General features: G+C 38.3%; 1 protein-coding gene across 11 annotated transcripts in view; it reads left to right on the top strand.

The window, feature by feature from the left end:
• Window positions 1-16,867, top strand: part of KIAA1217 (KIAA1217 ortholog) — a 175,905-nt gene that overhangs the window by 56,993 nt on the left and 102,045 nt on the right. For 5 of the 11 annotated variants that reach the window (XM_058831437.1, XM_058831438.1, XM_058831441.1 and 2 more), the window contains one exon: window positions 15,185-15,265. The exons of 5 other annotated variants lie outside the window; for them this stretch is intronic. In XM_058831437.1, the coding sequence (XP_058687420.1) occupies window positions 15,185-15,265 (81 nt within the window). The remainder of the gene's footprint in view (window positions 1-15,184; window positions 15,266-16,867) is intronic. One more of the 11 variants, XM_058831445.1, reaches the window with a different exon arrangement.

Here is a 16,867-nt window from a genome sequence, read left to right as displayed (position 1 = left end):
TGGTCTGTGGGAATGCACAGGTCACAAGATGCATGTGACGTGTTCACTTTGCATGTCTTCACAGTATTGTAGGGATCACACATGGCCCCTACACCAGCTGGGGAAAATAGAGGAAGAACGTGAAGGTAACAGTGAGTGATGAAAATACAGATCTAAAACTGGGAAGACAAGATATGCAGAGGAAATCCCCTAAACATCTGACACCACCAGCTGTGCCTCCACCTACTTAAAAGTAGCTGGAGGTTTCTTGTGAGCACTCTGACTCTGTTTTTGTTTGCTTGTTTTCAGTGCTAGAAATTCATAGAGATTTTTGCACGATTAATCACTGTTCTGCATGACTTAGGCTAGCAGAATTTGACTGCTTGACTAGTGTAACCTCTTTGTCAGAAACAAAACACTGAAACTTCTAAGCAAAACCTGGGAATAGAGCATGTTATTTTTTTTATTCTCCATGGCATCAAACTAATAATTAATAGTCAACACCATTTTGCTGACTTTTAGAAGTCAGACTGTTAAAGCTACTTATTTTCAGAGTTCCAAGCTTTTGTTTGCAGTTTATAGAAATACATTAGTGCTTTAGCCTTCACATCAGCTCTGTACCAATGAATTTGACTGTGTGAATAGATGACTTCTTCCTTCCAGCAAAGCATGTTCTTCACAGTAAGCATTTTTGTGTGCTCCTTTGCACCACTCCAGTTAACATAAGAAAATCAAGAAATTAAATGATAGCCTGAAACATAGTTGGCAAACCTTTTTTACTTTCATACTGAAATGTGCTTCTTTTGCCAGTAAGTTTACTAAAATGCAATTTTTTTTGAAAATACAGTGCCTTAGGAAAGCTGTAGTACTTGCTAGGGAGTTCATATTTACTAACCAGAAAATAGTAATTGGAAAAGAGATGAAGCATGGTCCATTGCTTTACAAATTATTCTTTGAATTGGCCAATTTTCAACTGTAAGGAAGTCTAGAAGGATTCTATCCCATTTCTGCCTCTTAGATTTTTTTCCCAATAGCACACTGATAAAAGATTTAATGTGAGGCTTCTATTTTTCCAATAGACAAAGGAAATATAAATTGCCTCTGGGGTTTTTCTTAGTTCTAATGAGTTAAACCTAGTCTGGAAAGCATATGCACAGAATAGAGAGATGTAATTTGGACGTGTGCTTTGCTGTTAATACAGGATGTTGTGAAATAGCAGATTCAGGCATTAGGAATGCAGCACTCTTAGGTGGCTGGTTGTGACTCGTAGCAATTTGCATAGCATTTTCTGCAGGTCTTCATCAATTTACTTTTATTGTTATTTCACTTCCCACGATGAAGAAATAGAAGACCCCCTTCTGGCAAAGAAACCTTTGCAAATTACAATGGCCAAAGTAAGAGTTGCCCTCCCACTATTCCATACCCACCATGAAGATTTTTCAGTTTACACAGTTACTGGCTTTCCCTTCTTTGAGGTCTCATCAGTTTTGACAATGGAAGAAATGTGATAAGATACTTAAAAGATACTTAGATAGAATTGATACTTAGATACTTAGATTTAAGATACTTAGAAGAATTTGTCAAATGCTTTAATATCTTGTGATGCACTTCAAAAATATTGCTTTAATATTGCTTTTAGGCAAAAAGGCAAATACTAAAAACACTTAGAAAAGATCATATTTGTAAGACGTATGTGAAGGCTAGGTGAGGTCAGTCAGATGTTCCTAATGGTTTGTGGCAGTCTAGAGAAAGAGACCTGGCTCTTCACATGTGACTGACTTTTCTTCTCCTTGCATGTGAATCAAATGAAGCTTAGTCCATCCCATACATTGCTGCATAGATTTTTTCACCTATAAGTCATCCCAGTGTTGGGTACAGCAATGCATGCCAAGTGCAGCTGAGGTGCCATCACGGGCCATGACTGGAAGAGCTGCTGTGCTGTGGGCCAGTGGTCCTTGTTTCGCTTGGTGATCTGCTGTGGACCTGATTTTTTCTGAGCCTGAGAGAATTACAGCCTGTCAGTGGCTGATCTGTTCCCAAGGGGAAGATTCTTGGGAGCTCTCTGGCTCAAGGACGGTATTTGTAAACCATTTTACTTTCTCAAAACAGTTCTGTATAACTGAAGATAGTGTGTTTTTCTCTTGTCCCGCCAGTGGGACAAGAGATGGTGTTCCCTTGACCAATCATGTTAAACCTGTAATATAAGACCCTATAAAAGCTGAAAAGTTCAGAGAATAAAGGCCCATTTCCTAGCAACTCGTTCTGGTGTGTGCTGTGAATCCACACTTCTACATCGTGTCCAACAGTGACAATCTGCCCAGCACCAACATGAATCAGGTAGCCTGAGAACGAGCAAAAGTTGCTGCCTGGGGATTTGCCCAGGGATTTGAGCATAGGCAGCCCTACAGGAGACACCAGGCAGGTGAAGGGTGTGTGGCTGGAGCTCACTCTCCCGCTGCTCATTGCTCCTTCAGACTGCCCAATGTGGGGTAATTTAGGAGAGGTCTGTAGCCAGCTTATCTGAGTCATAACCTGGCTTTTATGGCCTCTGCTCCAAGGAGCCAAGGACGTTCAAAGTGGCTGATAGCTGCTCGTCTTTATCATCCCTGCAGCCAAAACCAGGCATTTCCCACCTATTAATGTGCTGTCCAGAGCTTAAGAGCTCGTCTGGAAATCAGTTTGTTCACCTTGTGAAGGTTAACATTTGGTAGGGTTTTTTTTGTTTGCTTGCTTGCTTGGAGTGTAATTTGACAAAGTAGCAGGAGTTTGCAAACTGTTCTACCTGTGTCTTGGTCCATCACATCTGTCTCAGACCTTGCACAGTAAATGGTGCAGCTGGGGTTGCAGACTTTAGTATGCTGGTATCTGTTGTAGATCCTCAGAAGAAAGGTCTCAAAGGGTGAGTACTGTTTTGTTCCCTCTTCCCCCCTGCCCATTTTAAATGCTATCTAATAAGGATTCTTTCTAGACCATATGTTTTCATTGTTTGTCTAGTATTTACCAAGTCATAAAAAGAGGGCTGCACTGTTTCACTATAGTTTTTGCTAGTTTCCTTTAAGAATTTCATGCAGACAAGACAGGCAGGTTCTGTTAACCAGATTGAAAAGATTCATGTTGGGAGAGTATCTTTCCAAATTAGAATTGTCTATAGAATGCTTTTGAAAATATCTGTGAGGGTTTTTTGTACTCTTAGGCCACATGAGCATATATTTTTAAATTTTCATTTGCTTTTAAGGCAAGAAAATATAAGAATATCTAGTTAAATTGGAAACATACTTTTCTGGATGTTGTATACTTATGGTTTTTTCCTTCATATTTTTCTACTGCCTGCCTTTCATTCTTCTTGGGAGAACAGTTTCTGTTTTCCTTCAGCACAGAAGCTATCTTTGTAAAGGTCAGTATAAGCAATACTGTTGGGGAGCTCTATCCACTATGATTAGTCAAACCTTCACTAAAGAAGGGTCTATCTTTTCAATGAAAAAATGCATTTTTTATAGATTTTTAATAGATTTTTAGACCATTAATTTATAAATAATGTAATCTGGTACTGACTTATCTCTGTGTCCTGTAAGTAGCACGTGCATTTAATTGTCAGACCTTTGAGTTCTGAAATTCAGCAAATGCTGAATTATTAGAATTATTACTGTTTAGCACCTAAGCTTTCTCTTTGAGAAATCTCTTAGAAGCTTTCAGTTTCCCAGACAAGGAAGTTTTAAATGAAATTTATAAGAAAAAATAATAGATATTGGGAAAGAATCCCATTACTTATAGAATCAATAAACAGTCCCTTGGTTCACATTCCAAAGAGGTCTGTGGAATCATCAATTTCTTGAGCTACACCAGTGAACCAGAAGAGACATCTAGGTATTGCTGCTACTGGGTTCTTTTGTTATGCCCTTCTTTCTTCTGTTAGAACTCTGGCAGAAAGATACATGACATAAAATTGTCTATTAATAGCTCTGAAATAATCAAGTTACTATTTCTTTTTAGAATTTAGTGTTCCTGCAGAAAAATGAAATATCATCTTATTTCTTTCAGAATTTTTGTACAACTAGCACCCTTGCCTTATTGGAGACTATTGAAATTACTGGCCATTTATTCAGTTCCTGAGATAAACAGAGCTGAAAGCTCAGTCAATGCATGTCAGGGCAGATATGATCATCCACTAGATTTTTTTTTTCCACTTGGCTTTCTTACACTGTCTAACCTTCAGTGAACTCCCTGCAACATCTGCTTTCACAGAATTCTTCTTAATCCACCTTCATTGTCAGACTGGGTTTTCTGTTTGACTTTTAGAAAAAGAGAAATAATGATACTTCTGGTAATTTCAATAACTAGAGAAAAATGATTGAGGATGGGAACTTTTTTAAGAGGGTTAAAGGGATAATAGGGTAGCACCATCAATATGAATAGAAGTCTTGGATATGTTCATGTCTTCATAAGAACTTAGTATTTACTTTTGAGTTCATCAAATCAGAGTACTCTTCAGTTTTGAATTATTTTAGTCCAGAATCTTCAGGTTTAAAAAAAAAAGCAAATAAAAAACCATCTCAGTCTCTCTTCTGCAGCAATCAAATATAATACTCCTACAGTATGGAATATTTGTTATACAACTAATATCTCCCACATAAGCCATCTTTGCATCTCCTTTCTGAGTGGATGAGAATAAGATCTATGTTTTCTAGCTGGTCAACCTGGATATTATTTCTGGGAACAACAATGCCTGTCATCACTTTATGTTGTGAGCAGCATGCTGAATAGAACAGTACTCCTGAGTATATCTCAGGGTCATGATTTCTCTCAGTCAGAATTGATACAAGTGCAAGCCAGAAGATAATCCCTTGAGGACACTGAAGGGAAAATATGCACCTCTGCAGTGCACACTTAGACGCTGTAACCTACCATCACAGAGTTTCCCTTGCTAACAGCTGTATCAGAAAATAGAAGGCCTTGATGATTGTAAACAGACAATATATATTTCACTGCTGTTTGAAGAAATAAGTTGTATTTCCATCTAAAAAATAGGCAAGTGAAGGATGAGGAACAGAGACCAAAAAAACCAGTAAGTATTGCTCCATGGCCAAAATAGGAATTATTTTCTAGTTTCTAAGATAACACCAAGACAGACAGCAAACACCAGACAGGAGCAAAGCTACAATGGAATATCTGTGGAGTCTATGAACATATTTATTTTCACAAGACTAGGCACCTTCACCCATGTTCAGACACATCTTAAAAGATACCACTGCCAGTATGTTTTTCTTTTGAAGTCCTACAGAATCACCTGTTGTAAAGCAAATTATTCTGAGATTCCTTCAAGAACAATAATTAGAGCCCATTCTTTCTTCACTTTGAAACTCTCAAATCTGTTTTTGAGGCTTCAAGGCACTTAAAGATGATAACCTATGGGGATGCCTGTAACAAAACACATTCCATGAGCTTCTGTGGAGTCAGGATTCCTTTTTGTGCATAAGGAATTCCTTGTGACTACAAGACATGCTCTCAACAGTCAGTAACCAGGCAAATGGATAATCTCAAATGCAAACCTACATAATGTTCTGTCTACAGTATTTATTATCTATATTGGAGGCTGTGCCATGTAATTAGAAGAAACAGAGACAGTTTTTTCAAATATTTGTGTATACCCTTTTTTGTTTGAGCAGATAACATTTTCTTTTGTTGAATTTAGGAGAGGGAAGGCACTGAAGAATGTGAGGTCAGTGAATATTCACAAAAGTTCAGAAGAAGCTATGAAGTGCTCATCTGGTTTTGTCTACTAAAGTTTACTTAATTTCAAAGTTTTAAGATCTGATTTGGTAAATTTTCAACAGTTCTAAGGATACTGTGTTCTAAAATGTGTGTATGTGCTAAAAGAAGAAGAAATCATGAAAAAATTCAAAAAGAGAAAAAAGAGAAAATTCAAATGTAAATACTCATGTGACTTCACCTCTCTCTGATATGCAGAAAAGGTATGTATTGGTTCATACTAATCATGGAATTGTTTGGGTTGGGAGGGTCCTTAAACCTCCTGCCATGGGCAGGGACACTTTCTACTACAACAGGTTGCTCAGAATTCCATCCAGCCTGTCCTTGAAGACCTCCAGGGATATTAGGCTTGTTTTCTCCTAATTTTTGATACTTTGTCATTTAGGAGTGATGCTAGCACTGTAGCTAGAAAGGTTTTTTGGGGAACAAAGATGTTCCATGTAAAGATCCCAGCTTGTGAAATATTTAAGCATTAAGAGAAGGTATGCACAATACAAGTAAATGAGATTTTAGAAAGACATCTCTCTTTATAGCATATAAAAATACAGAATTGCACTTTCTGTTCTGCATGAATGTGTTAGATTCCCCTCCCCCAGGTTGTCCTCAGGAAAGAAAACCTAAACTCAATTGCAAATTATTATCCACTGGCGAGGGGCCTAGCCCCTTACAAGTTGGAAACCATTTTATATGCTGTAGATTCTTTCCAGTTTTAAAATCCTGTGTTGGCTTGTGAACAATGGTGACGTCAACTCTTGAAATCCAACTTTAGCTTTGTTCCTGGTTCCATAAGGTTTATAAAGCCAGTAGCATTTGTTTTTGTTCCCAAATAGGATATATTTAAACTGACATATCTGATTAGTAGGCTGATGTTATGGTTTGTTTATTCTTTGGTTTATATTATATGCCTTAAGTGTGAGAAGATAATTTTAAGAAGAAAGTTTGGAAGTACATAATAAAATGTATTGCAATAAAGACTGCAGAACAATATACAGTATTTGACTATCTATATCTAAATCTGAAAATTAAATTAATATGTAAATATACCTATCAATGAAAACTCAAAGTATTGCTTTGCAATAGAGGTGTCACAATCATTTTCCACAGCCTGAAGTTGGCTGGAGTTAATTAGCCCCTAGCATCACAGCAGTGATATCTGATTGCATCAAAAACAGGAATCACTTGGGACCTTGCAGAATCTCACTGTTTGTGTATAACATTATTTGTACTTGATTTTATCTATCTCACTTATATGAGATAACTGATATTATGAGACAGTAAGACTGACTTTTTCTCCTGGATTTCACTCTAATTACTCTGTAACTATTCAAGTGTAAGCTGGTGTATGATGAGCAAAGGCATTTCTCTTGTTATTGTGTAGATGACAAATATGTGTTTAAGAAAGGGTGGAAGATAATAAATTCAGTTAATCATAAAACAGGCAGGCTTTTTATTTTTGATGTTGTAGTTCAAAGTTTTAGGTGTTGTAAGGGAAAATGTAGGAGACTGTGCTTAGCAAAACCTTCCTACTGTGCTAAGACAGTGATCCTTACAAGAGGTTAAGAGCAAATTTAATGTGGTGTATAAATGTAATACTTTCCTGTAGCAGTTTTCCCTGCAGTGTGCTGGAAACTGTTCATGAGTTAATAATTGCAGAAGCCATGTAAGGTAAAAAGGTACTGTGAGTTCTGTTGTACATGGTGGGCCAAGGACAGGAAAAGTGGTTTTGTGACTGAAATGAGAACCAAAGCTTGTTAACTCTCAGACCATGGAAAGCTATGATTGGACTAAAGTTACCTATTTCTCTGTGGTCAAGGGAATTCTAATTAAGTTTTCTAAGAATGCTTTAGTATATTGAGAAATACTTGGTGAGACTTGCCAAAATTTGAGGTTGCCCCTGCAGTTCTCCACTGATTTTTCTTACCCAGGTAACCCTTGATGAGTGTTCTCTAAATTGTTTCTGCTCTACAACTTACTTTCTTAAAAGAAATTAGGAGCTTTGAAGCATATAAATGAAGCAGATTTAGGTTTTGTTTTTTCATAAAAGCTGAGCAGAAAAGCTACTGGGTTCAGTCCCAGGCATCCTTACAGGCAGGTTCTCTACTGCATGAACCCTTTCCCAAAGTTGTCTAGGGCAGTAGTTAAAGTGGTGGTTCTTGGCTGAGACCATCATTTGGAGTTCTGGGCTTTAAGTTATTAGCATTAAAGTTGTTTTGTGTTCTGGAGGTACACAGCAAAAAGGTGGAACAAAATACATGTATACAGTTCTGTTTATACTGTTTTCTGAGTAAATACCATTTTTATTTTTTTTTCTTTTGGAGTGGGGAAGAAAATCCTGTAACCTTATAATTTTGAATGAGAAGTAATAAAATTTTTTATCACTTTGAGTAGTTTTTGAAAGGTTTAAATGGATGAGCAGATCACAACGTAAAAAATTAGGTACATTTAAACAATATTGAAGGCCAAAATGAAGTCCAAAAGAAAGAACTTATTAAAGAAACATTACAGTTAAATCTGAGCAATGAAAGATGACAAGTACATGCATTTTTCTGCATTTCAGAGGATGTTGTTCTCAGTAGACCATCAGTTGTTCTTGCATACACCATACTGTGCTTTTCAGCGATGGTTGTTGTATGAATAACCAGGTCAGCCAGTTGTTTAAATAAAGTTGGGAGAAAAATACTACAGAACAATGAGAAAAAGAAACAGCTATGTTCTTTAAACATCACATTTTCTCTATTACTCTTACTTTTCAAAATACTGGAGACAGCTCATGAAAATCTTTTCCTTCTTAGGTCATCATTGTTTCTTTATTCCTTTATTTGAATAATAATTTTTGAATAAAAAAATTTATAATATTTTTTTTTGTTGTTTATCTTCAGCAATATATTGTGATTCCAAGAGGAGATGATAATGATAGGAGGAAGGGAGTGAATACTCGGAGCAATACACTGTTGGAAACCAAAATACTGCCTTTGTCTAATTTCCTTGGTTTCCAACAGTGGGACAAATACAGAAAAATTGTAAACAATATTCTTGACACTTAGTAAAGTTTAGTCTCTGAATCCATATTTAAATTGTTGACTATCTCAGATATTACATGTCAGTGTCTGAAAACCCCCAATTGAACCACTAACTGAAAATTTGTCTGTTTCATACAAATCTTACCAGAATTATTAGGAGGCACGGGGCGGTACCTCCTTGTAAACTCGTAAGCCTCATTAGGCAACCAAGTCTGAGATCTTCAGCCAGTGTTTTTTCAGTTTTCCAGGTCTGTACAATGGAGGCTTTTCACATACAGAATTTTGCATCACAGAGGAACGATTCAAGTTCAGGTTCATGGATTCAAATCTGAGGTTCAGATTACCTCAGAGAAATTAGGACCAGTTATCATATTTTTTTCAGCATGCACCAACCAGTCTGGGTTTGCATGTTGCATTTCACAGTGAGTGGGGGAGAGACAAATCATAAATACAGGAATAATATCTTTTATGTATTGTCCTGGTTACTTTTATGTGAAATGTGGAAAGAGAGGAGTCTGATAAGCTCCCACCCCTGTAGATGCTGGGGCTGAAGAATGACCAAACAATCTATCCATGCCTTACTTCATTAATTAAAAGAGTCTTGTGGATTTCTTCTATGACTATTCCTAATTATGTATTTAATTATGCACTTTAAGCATAAAGCCAAGACTGAAATATACAATACCCTGCAGGTTCTTTCTTAAAAAAACCCCTAGACTTGTAAGTCATCTAAGGTGAACAAGGCTTTACATTTTTCTTTGCTATTGTAGGGGGAGTACAGATACAATACTGTATTTATGTTGAGGCAGTGTTTCAAAACAGCATCTCTATACGGGTGGAGAGACAAGAAAACAGAGAGGGCTGTGTGACCCTGGAGAAATTCTGAAGCCCCTGAATACCAGACTACTTTTTACTTTAAAAGTGTAAATATTTTGTTTCTTAAAAAGTATAGCTTGGACTATGACCTGAATTCCCTTGAGGGTTTTTTTTTCTTATTCTAGATGTTTGCTTTTAACATTTACTATATATATTATATGAAATTATAGAAAATAATAACATTAATCCTCACTAAAATGAAACACAAGGTTTTAGCTATTTTTTACAAGAACTGTGAGGAAGATGAAATCAACAATGAAGCCAAGAAACTTCTTTGTTGTTGTTTTGGAAATCAAAAGCGAAATAGTTTGCCTGGTTATCATATGTAATTTTTAGCTGTAATATTCAATAAGTTTGAACCAAAGAGCGTATGCAGGTTGAGGAATATGTAGATGTAGAATGTGCTGGAAAATGTAAACCTTGAAACATAACAAGTCATAATGTTTTGTGGAGACTTCTTCCTTTGCTATCTCTCTGAGTGCATTCCTGGTTTGAGTTTCACTGGCCCTTTAGTTTCCATGCTTCCTTTGGAACCATTTGTCATTGGCCATCACAGTGTGTGTCACCCCCCAGCCCCGCAGTTGTTTAAGTGCTGTCGTGTAGATCGCCTGCAGTTGATCCTGTACACTGACTGTGTTTTCATGTGATAAAAGACTTCACCTTTTCTCTTCTTTGATGTGCTTAACATTTCTGTTGGAAGAACCTCTTTGGCCTGATCCCAGCTGAGCTACTATCCTGACTTTTTCCCATCCCAGCATTGTTGAGAAACACCATTTTCTCGCATCCTCCCCACAAAACCATTGCACACAGGAAATAGGCAGTTGATCCTCATTTCCTTCCTTCAGTTTCAAGCTGTTTTAGAGGACTTATGAGTCAGCATCTCATTTAGTTGTATATCATCATCTACGTACTCATCTCAAGCCCTTTGTGTTCTCATTATCGTTTCCCTGCAGCTTCAGCTGATTGCATGTCTCTGCAGGATTTCACCCGGAGACTGTAAACCTAAGGAACGCTAATTGTCATCCTAATGACCTGGGGACCTGGCTTAGCCCCCGCTTTGCTTCATTCTGTATTGCTGCATTTCTCTCATTTTAGCTGCTTCTTTTTTTTTTTTTTTTCCTCAACAAGAGTGTCATCTTCCTGGGTCACCCATGATAAATATGTTTAATGTATTCTGCTTTTGAAAGGACTTCCCTTTTGAAATCCATCAGAAGCATAAATCAAGGGCATATTACACAGACTGAAAAAAAAAGGAAAACTTAACATGCTCCTCTTTTGCAGCACTGCCAGTGAAAAGGCTCCTCAGCTTGTATGTCACTGCCAGCCAATGCTGCATTCCTGCGGAGGGAGCACATTGTGCTCCTAACACCCTTCTGTGACATTATTTCAGACTAACTCAGGGGGACAAATGTCTTCTACTAAATCACCAACACAAATGTCTCAAGCATCTACATTTTCCTCTAGAGACTAGAATTTCAGTGTTCAACAGGTCTGATCCTGCTTAAATTGGTGAATACATTCCTTTGATCTACTTAGCAAACAGATCCCACAAGGCAGACTTGCAGTTCATTCAGCCTTGTTTTGAGGGCCCTGGGATAATGACTAATACAGTCAGTCAGCCCCAAGGTATTAATCCTTGTCCTCCCTAAACTGCTGTGTATTCCCTTGGGCTCTACCTTACAAGTGGTATTCACCAGACTTTTCTAATGTCTTCGTTTAATGACATTCAGCACATTCCTGGAAAACTTTGCTTTCCTCCTATGACTCTTAGCCTTCTACACCTTTTTCCAGGGCCACCACTTGCTCCATTTAGGTTTAAAGTTCAAAAGCAACATGTTTTGCAGCTGTTTCCTTTGTCTGTGGTACTTTTCTCATTGCAATGATGTCTGGCTCCCAAAATTTTCTCAAATGTAACACCCCTTCTTGCTCATACCTGCTAACAGGGACACTGCAACCATTTCTTAGTTGTGTGCTTTGACCCAGCCCCAGCTTCCACTCTTCTTGGCCTCTAGTATTTTCCACCTTTTTCCAAAGGAAACTACTTACGCTCTTTTGTTGATTTTTTATGTATTACTTTTATATGTCAACCTGCGTGTATTAATCTGTTTCTTTGCATGCCAGTCCAACATGTACAAGCATTGCTGCCTCTTGTTTTCTGACTATTTGCTTCCAAACCCATAAAAATCATAACACTAGTTTCAACAGGAGCCTCTGTACTCTGAGGGTATTTGGTTAACAGAAAGTGAAAATCCCTGTCTTCTTTCCATCTCATTGGGCTGTGGCAGGCCCACCTTTCACATTTTCCTTGCACTGTTTGAGCTGGTCAAGTAATGTTCATTCAAAGCCAGCTGAGGATCTGCACTCATAGGTGAGAATGAAATCACAGACTTTGTACAACTCCATTTAGGAGAAAGCATGGGATCCTAGCTGCTGGCCAGCAGAGGTTGCTCAGATCCCATTAGCTGAGTGTTCTGCACGATACAATTTTTTATTTCTTAGTAAGTCAAGTTGAGAGGTTTTTAATCTTCTGTGGGATTTGCTCCAACATCCTGTTTCCCTCCTCATGGTGGGTATTTGTTTCAATGCCTCATCTCTCTGGAACAATGACAGAGTTGGCGAGGGAAGCAGAAGACAGGGGATTGTCCCAGAAACCTGTCCCTGGAGTTGAAAGATCACAGCCCTTGCTGCATTTGGAAATTGCAAAGCTCTTCTTGGATTCATTTCCCATTATTGTGGGCTATATATATCCATATGCATACTGATACATGGAAAAAAATCGTACTCTCTACAATCCAGAAGTAAAGGAAAAAAATAGATCATTATTGTTTTCCATTTTTAAATACCCCTGAGGTTAGTGGAGTGCTGATGAAGGCATCAGTGTGGTGTTGAGTTTGGATAGAAATGCAGACAGTTAAGAAATATTTTGGAAAGTTCCAAAGGAAGCCATGCTTCAGGTTTGGATTCAGACCCAAATGTCTTCAAATTTCATTCATAATAAGGTCTTTATGTGGGCTATAGTAATGGTCTTAATTATATTTCTCCCACACTGGCATGTCTGGATCTTCTTTAAGAGATCTGAAGATTGCTATGTAACACTGTGGACGCCTTGTTAGTCTCCTGGTGCTACCTTATGCAGGAGTTGAAGAAGCCTCCTGCTTCACTGCTGTTGTGGTTCTGGATTTGTGTGTGGTTCTTTTTTTCCTGCAAATCTGTGCTTATTCAGAGAACACTAGCTCCTAATCTGGCAGCATATCCGTATGAGTTCAAACCAATTCCTGCAAGAGGAGGGAAAGACTTCTGAATCTAAGGTGGACTAATTTTATGTATTTTAACTGCATATCTTAATTTATCTACTTGCTTTAAAGTAAGTACCATGTTGTGATGGGAGGAGGGGAAGAGTTAGGAATACAGGCAACATTTTCTCTGGATTGGCTGAGAAGTGTTGCAGGTTTCCCCAAGCATACTCATTTCCTTACCCACCCTTAGGTCACAATGGATGTTTCACTTCCTTTGGGACTAGGAAAATCCAGAGAAAAGTGACACAATTTCGATACTCCATGAGGTGACAAGGTTTGAAGAAACTAAGTAGCTCAAGTTGATCCTATGCAATGGCTTTAGGAAGGATGACTGTTGCACACTTTTAATTCTGCCATTGGGCAGAGTAATGTCCCTTCTGATGTGTGGTCTTGACGTGTAATGATGCCTGAATGTCAAGCAAACATGCAGGATGATTTTTCTTCCCTTTTCTTTCCTTGGAAACTTTGTGTTTAGCATTGAGAAGGGACTTGGTCTTATACAATCCTTTTTTATTTTTTTTTTTTAAACAGAATTGTTTAATAAAAGCCAAGGAGGGTTTCTCAGGTCTGCATATGTGGGATGGTGACATTATAAAAACATTAAAAACCCCGATACAGTTTCAGTATTACCGAGACATTAGCAACAGACTGTTTTGTCTTTGTGGTTTGGAACTGGAATGTTTCCAGTTGTTGCCGGAAGGCTACATTTAATTTGTACTGTGTTTGCATAAATAGCTTATTTGTAAAAATCACATTTTACTTGAACAATTCTAAATGATGCAGTTATCATAGGGAGAAAAATGATCTATTGTTCTCTTTAAAATAAAATGGTACTGCCCTTCCAAAGTATCCAGCGGACAAAAGCATGAAAAATCATAGCATACTTATAAGTTGCTTATCTCATCCCCAGAATCAGCTCTCACATGCTGATATCCTCTGGGTTTGTAAAATTCAAAAGATTTTTTGAATTACTCTCTTAATTGTGATGTTGGCATTATAATTACTTGCTAAATAAGATTCTTTAACAATGGCGTCCTTGTTGTCAAAGCAGTTGCATTTCTTTGCCTGGTATGAATAGCTGCATGTTCTGAACTGGGAAGCAGCAGTTGTTTGGGAGCCTGACTCTGTTGAAGGAAGAATTGATTGCTTAGAGAAGGTCTTTTAGAGCACTCTACAAAAATCACCCTTACCTCCATCCACAGGCAAATGAAGATTAAGGAAAATACAGGACATCCACTTCTGTGAACTCAAACAGCAGCAGGCAATTTCCCCTCCAATTAGCATCTTGTTCGTGTGTTGGAGGAAAGAAATAGTTGGGTTTTTTTGGCCCTTAAAACCCCTTTTAGCAAATTCTCACGTTCTGTGGGGTTCAAGATCAGAAGTGGAATAGTAAAGAGAGATGTGATTGGCAAAGGCTTTTTATTCATGCCATAGTTTCTCATTTTAAGTTGTGGTTAATCATGAGTTACACAGTATTTCTAAGTTCTGCTTGAAGGATTCCATGTCCCTGTAGTAAGTGTGAAATGAACGCAAAAGTGTAATGACTGCTGCTAACTCCAGCCAAGAGTTGTATCATTTCACAGGAAGAATGTTTTGTTATTTGTCGGTTATGGTTTATATATATATATATATATATATATGAATCTCTATGGCTCAGCTTTCAGCCATTAACTCTTATATTAAAACTTCCTTTATTTTTTTGACATACAACCACGTGTAGCACATCTGAACTGAGTCCAGCAAGAGTTCTGAGAATATTGCATATTAATATTGATAGAGCATATTGTTCTCTGCCACATGTGCATTTCCTTCATTCTTTTTCAGTGCTTCTCTCTTCTCTTCTCTTCTCTTCTCTTCTCTTCTCTTCTCTTCTCTTCTCTTCTCTTCTCTTCTCTTCTCTTCTCTTCTCTTCTCTTCTCTTCTCTTCTCTTCTCTTCTCTTCTCTTCTCTTCTCTTCTCTTCTCTTCTCTTCTCTTCTCTTCTCTTCTCTTCTCTTCTCTTCTCTTCTCTTCTCTTCTCTTCTCTTCTCTTCTCTTCTCTTCTCTTCTCTTCTCTTCTCTTCTCTTCTCTTCTCTTCTCTTCTCTTCTCTTCTCTTCTCTTCTCTTCTCTTCTCTTCTCTCTCCCCTTATTCAGTATACTTTCAGTATGTATAGGTTATTCTTTTTTAATTTCTATTGTTCTCCTTTTTCTTTTCCTGTTAACAATTATCTCTCCCCCTCCCCTTCTTTTCTCTCTTTGATCCACAGGTTTTGCAGTGCATGTTGGTCTCCCTTCATTCAGAACTTGACATTCAAAGGTACATGATGAAAATTGAATCCTCTCAGAGAGTTAGTACTGTACTTTCTTTTTTCTGCACTCTGCTGTGAATTGAGTTTGTTACCCTTTAATTGTGTGTCTCACTTCACAACTAAAGTTCTCAAATAAATATGAATCTGCATGCTTTGTCTCTCTGTATTTCACAGCAATGAAGTATTATGCCTATAGATTAATTGCATATGGGAGTGCAATGCATGTGTGTCCTTTGACAATTTTTTTTAATTCTGACTTTTCCTTAATGGCATGATAGACATGAAGTTCTTGTATTACATGCTCTGAAATCCACCAAAATTCAGTGGGAGATCCTAGATAAGTGATTCCTAAACACTATCCCAATTCCAGCTTTGTATTTTGATTTATACATACTTGGGACTGGCTTAGGTGGTAAAAATGTTGCTGCAAAACTAAGGACAGCTCTGTGAGCACAGCAATAAATATTTTTGTATTGGACATGCAAAAAATCTTAGTTCTGCAAGTCGCAGAATTACCTTACATGCACAGTGTGTATCTCTGAAGTCACCTGTATCTCACCTTTCATCCTGTTGAGTTTCTCTTCCATTCCCAGATGGCTTGTAACGCCATACAGAGTGGATGGCTACAACAGCTGCCTTTTTCCCCCAGGGAGGCAGTGAGTGTGTACAGGCCCTGTAGATACACACAGTATAGATATGTGTATAGATATAGATACACAAGCAGTAAGGCTTCTCCCTCCCTCACCAAGGTGGCCTCGAGGGAGGGAAAAAAGCAGAAGAGCAAGGTGACGAGTTGGGAGAGAGGAGCAGCAGAAGTTTCTACAACCTCTCTCCTGCGGCAGCCCCCTAACTCTCCCAGGTGCCAGAGCAACAAGCTCTAGTAAGTGCTTCAACACGTTTACTTCCACGAGTAGAGGCTAAAAATAAGACCGTGGCGTGGGTGTGCTGCCGCTGGAGGCTGCTTCTCCCGATCCATTGCTCCTGCTGGGGGCTGGCAGCTACACCCTGCCCGCAGACCTCGCTCCCACTCAGCAGCCCCCATGTCGATGGTCTCTTGTTCGGGTATTTTTTAAATAGCATGTTAATGCAGAGCGCCTTCTCAGCTTGTAGAAACACTGAAAAACAGGTTTTTCCAGGATCGCTGCACTGTGTTCCTTTGCTTTGGGAAACAGACACCACTGAAACAGACCCTCCTGTTTTCCTCAGGGACGTGTGTGGGAGAACAGGGATGGGTAAATAATCTTCTTGAATCAGAACTCACTATCCCCTAGGTACATTTAGGCATCTGGTATGTATTCTTCCACCCCCCACCCCCCCACCCCCCCCCTTTAGTTTTTGCATGTGGTTTTAAGCATGTAAAGATCTTTCCCCTTTAATCAGCATAATGACAGTTTTTGTTTAAATCATCCCTTTTAATCTTCACAGTTCTCATGGCGATTTTGGGGATTGTGTAGGTAGGAGTAACCTCACCCGCTGCTGATGAAACGCAGCCATCTCCTGGATGGAACAAAGGGTCGTGCTGGGTTGTGAATACTTCACAGTAGAGTTTTTCAGGAGGGAAAAGAAAAATAGCTTCCAACTGAAATTGCCATAAGGTTTTAATTAAGACAAATGCTGATGTCCAGGCTGGAATTTATGGAT

This window comes from Poecile atricapillus, chromosome 2, assembly GCF_030490865.1.
Source record: "Poecile atricapillus isolate bPoeAtr1 chromosome 2, bPoeAtr1.hap1, whole genome shotgun sequence".
Lineage (NCBI taxonomy): Eukaryota > Metazoa > Chordata > Aves > Passeriformes > Paridae > Poecile > Poecile atricapillus.
This window is presented reverse-complemented; position numbering and strand designations above follow the sequence as displayed.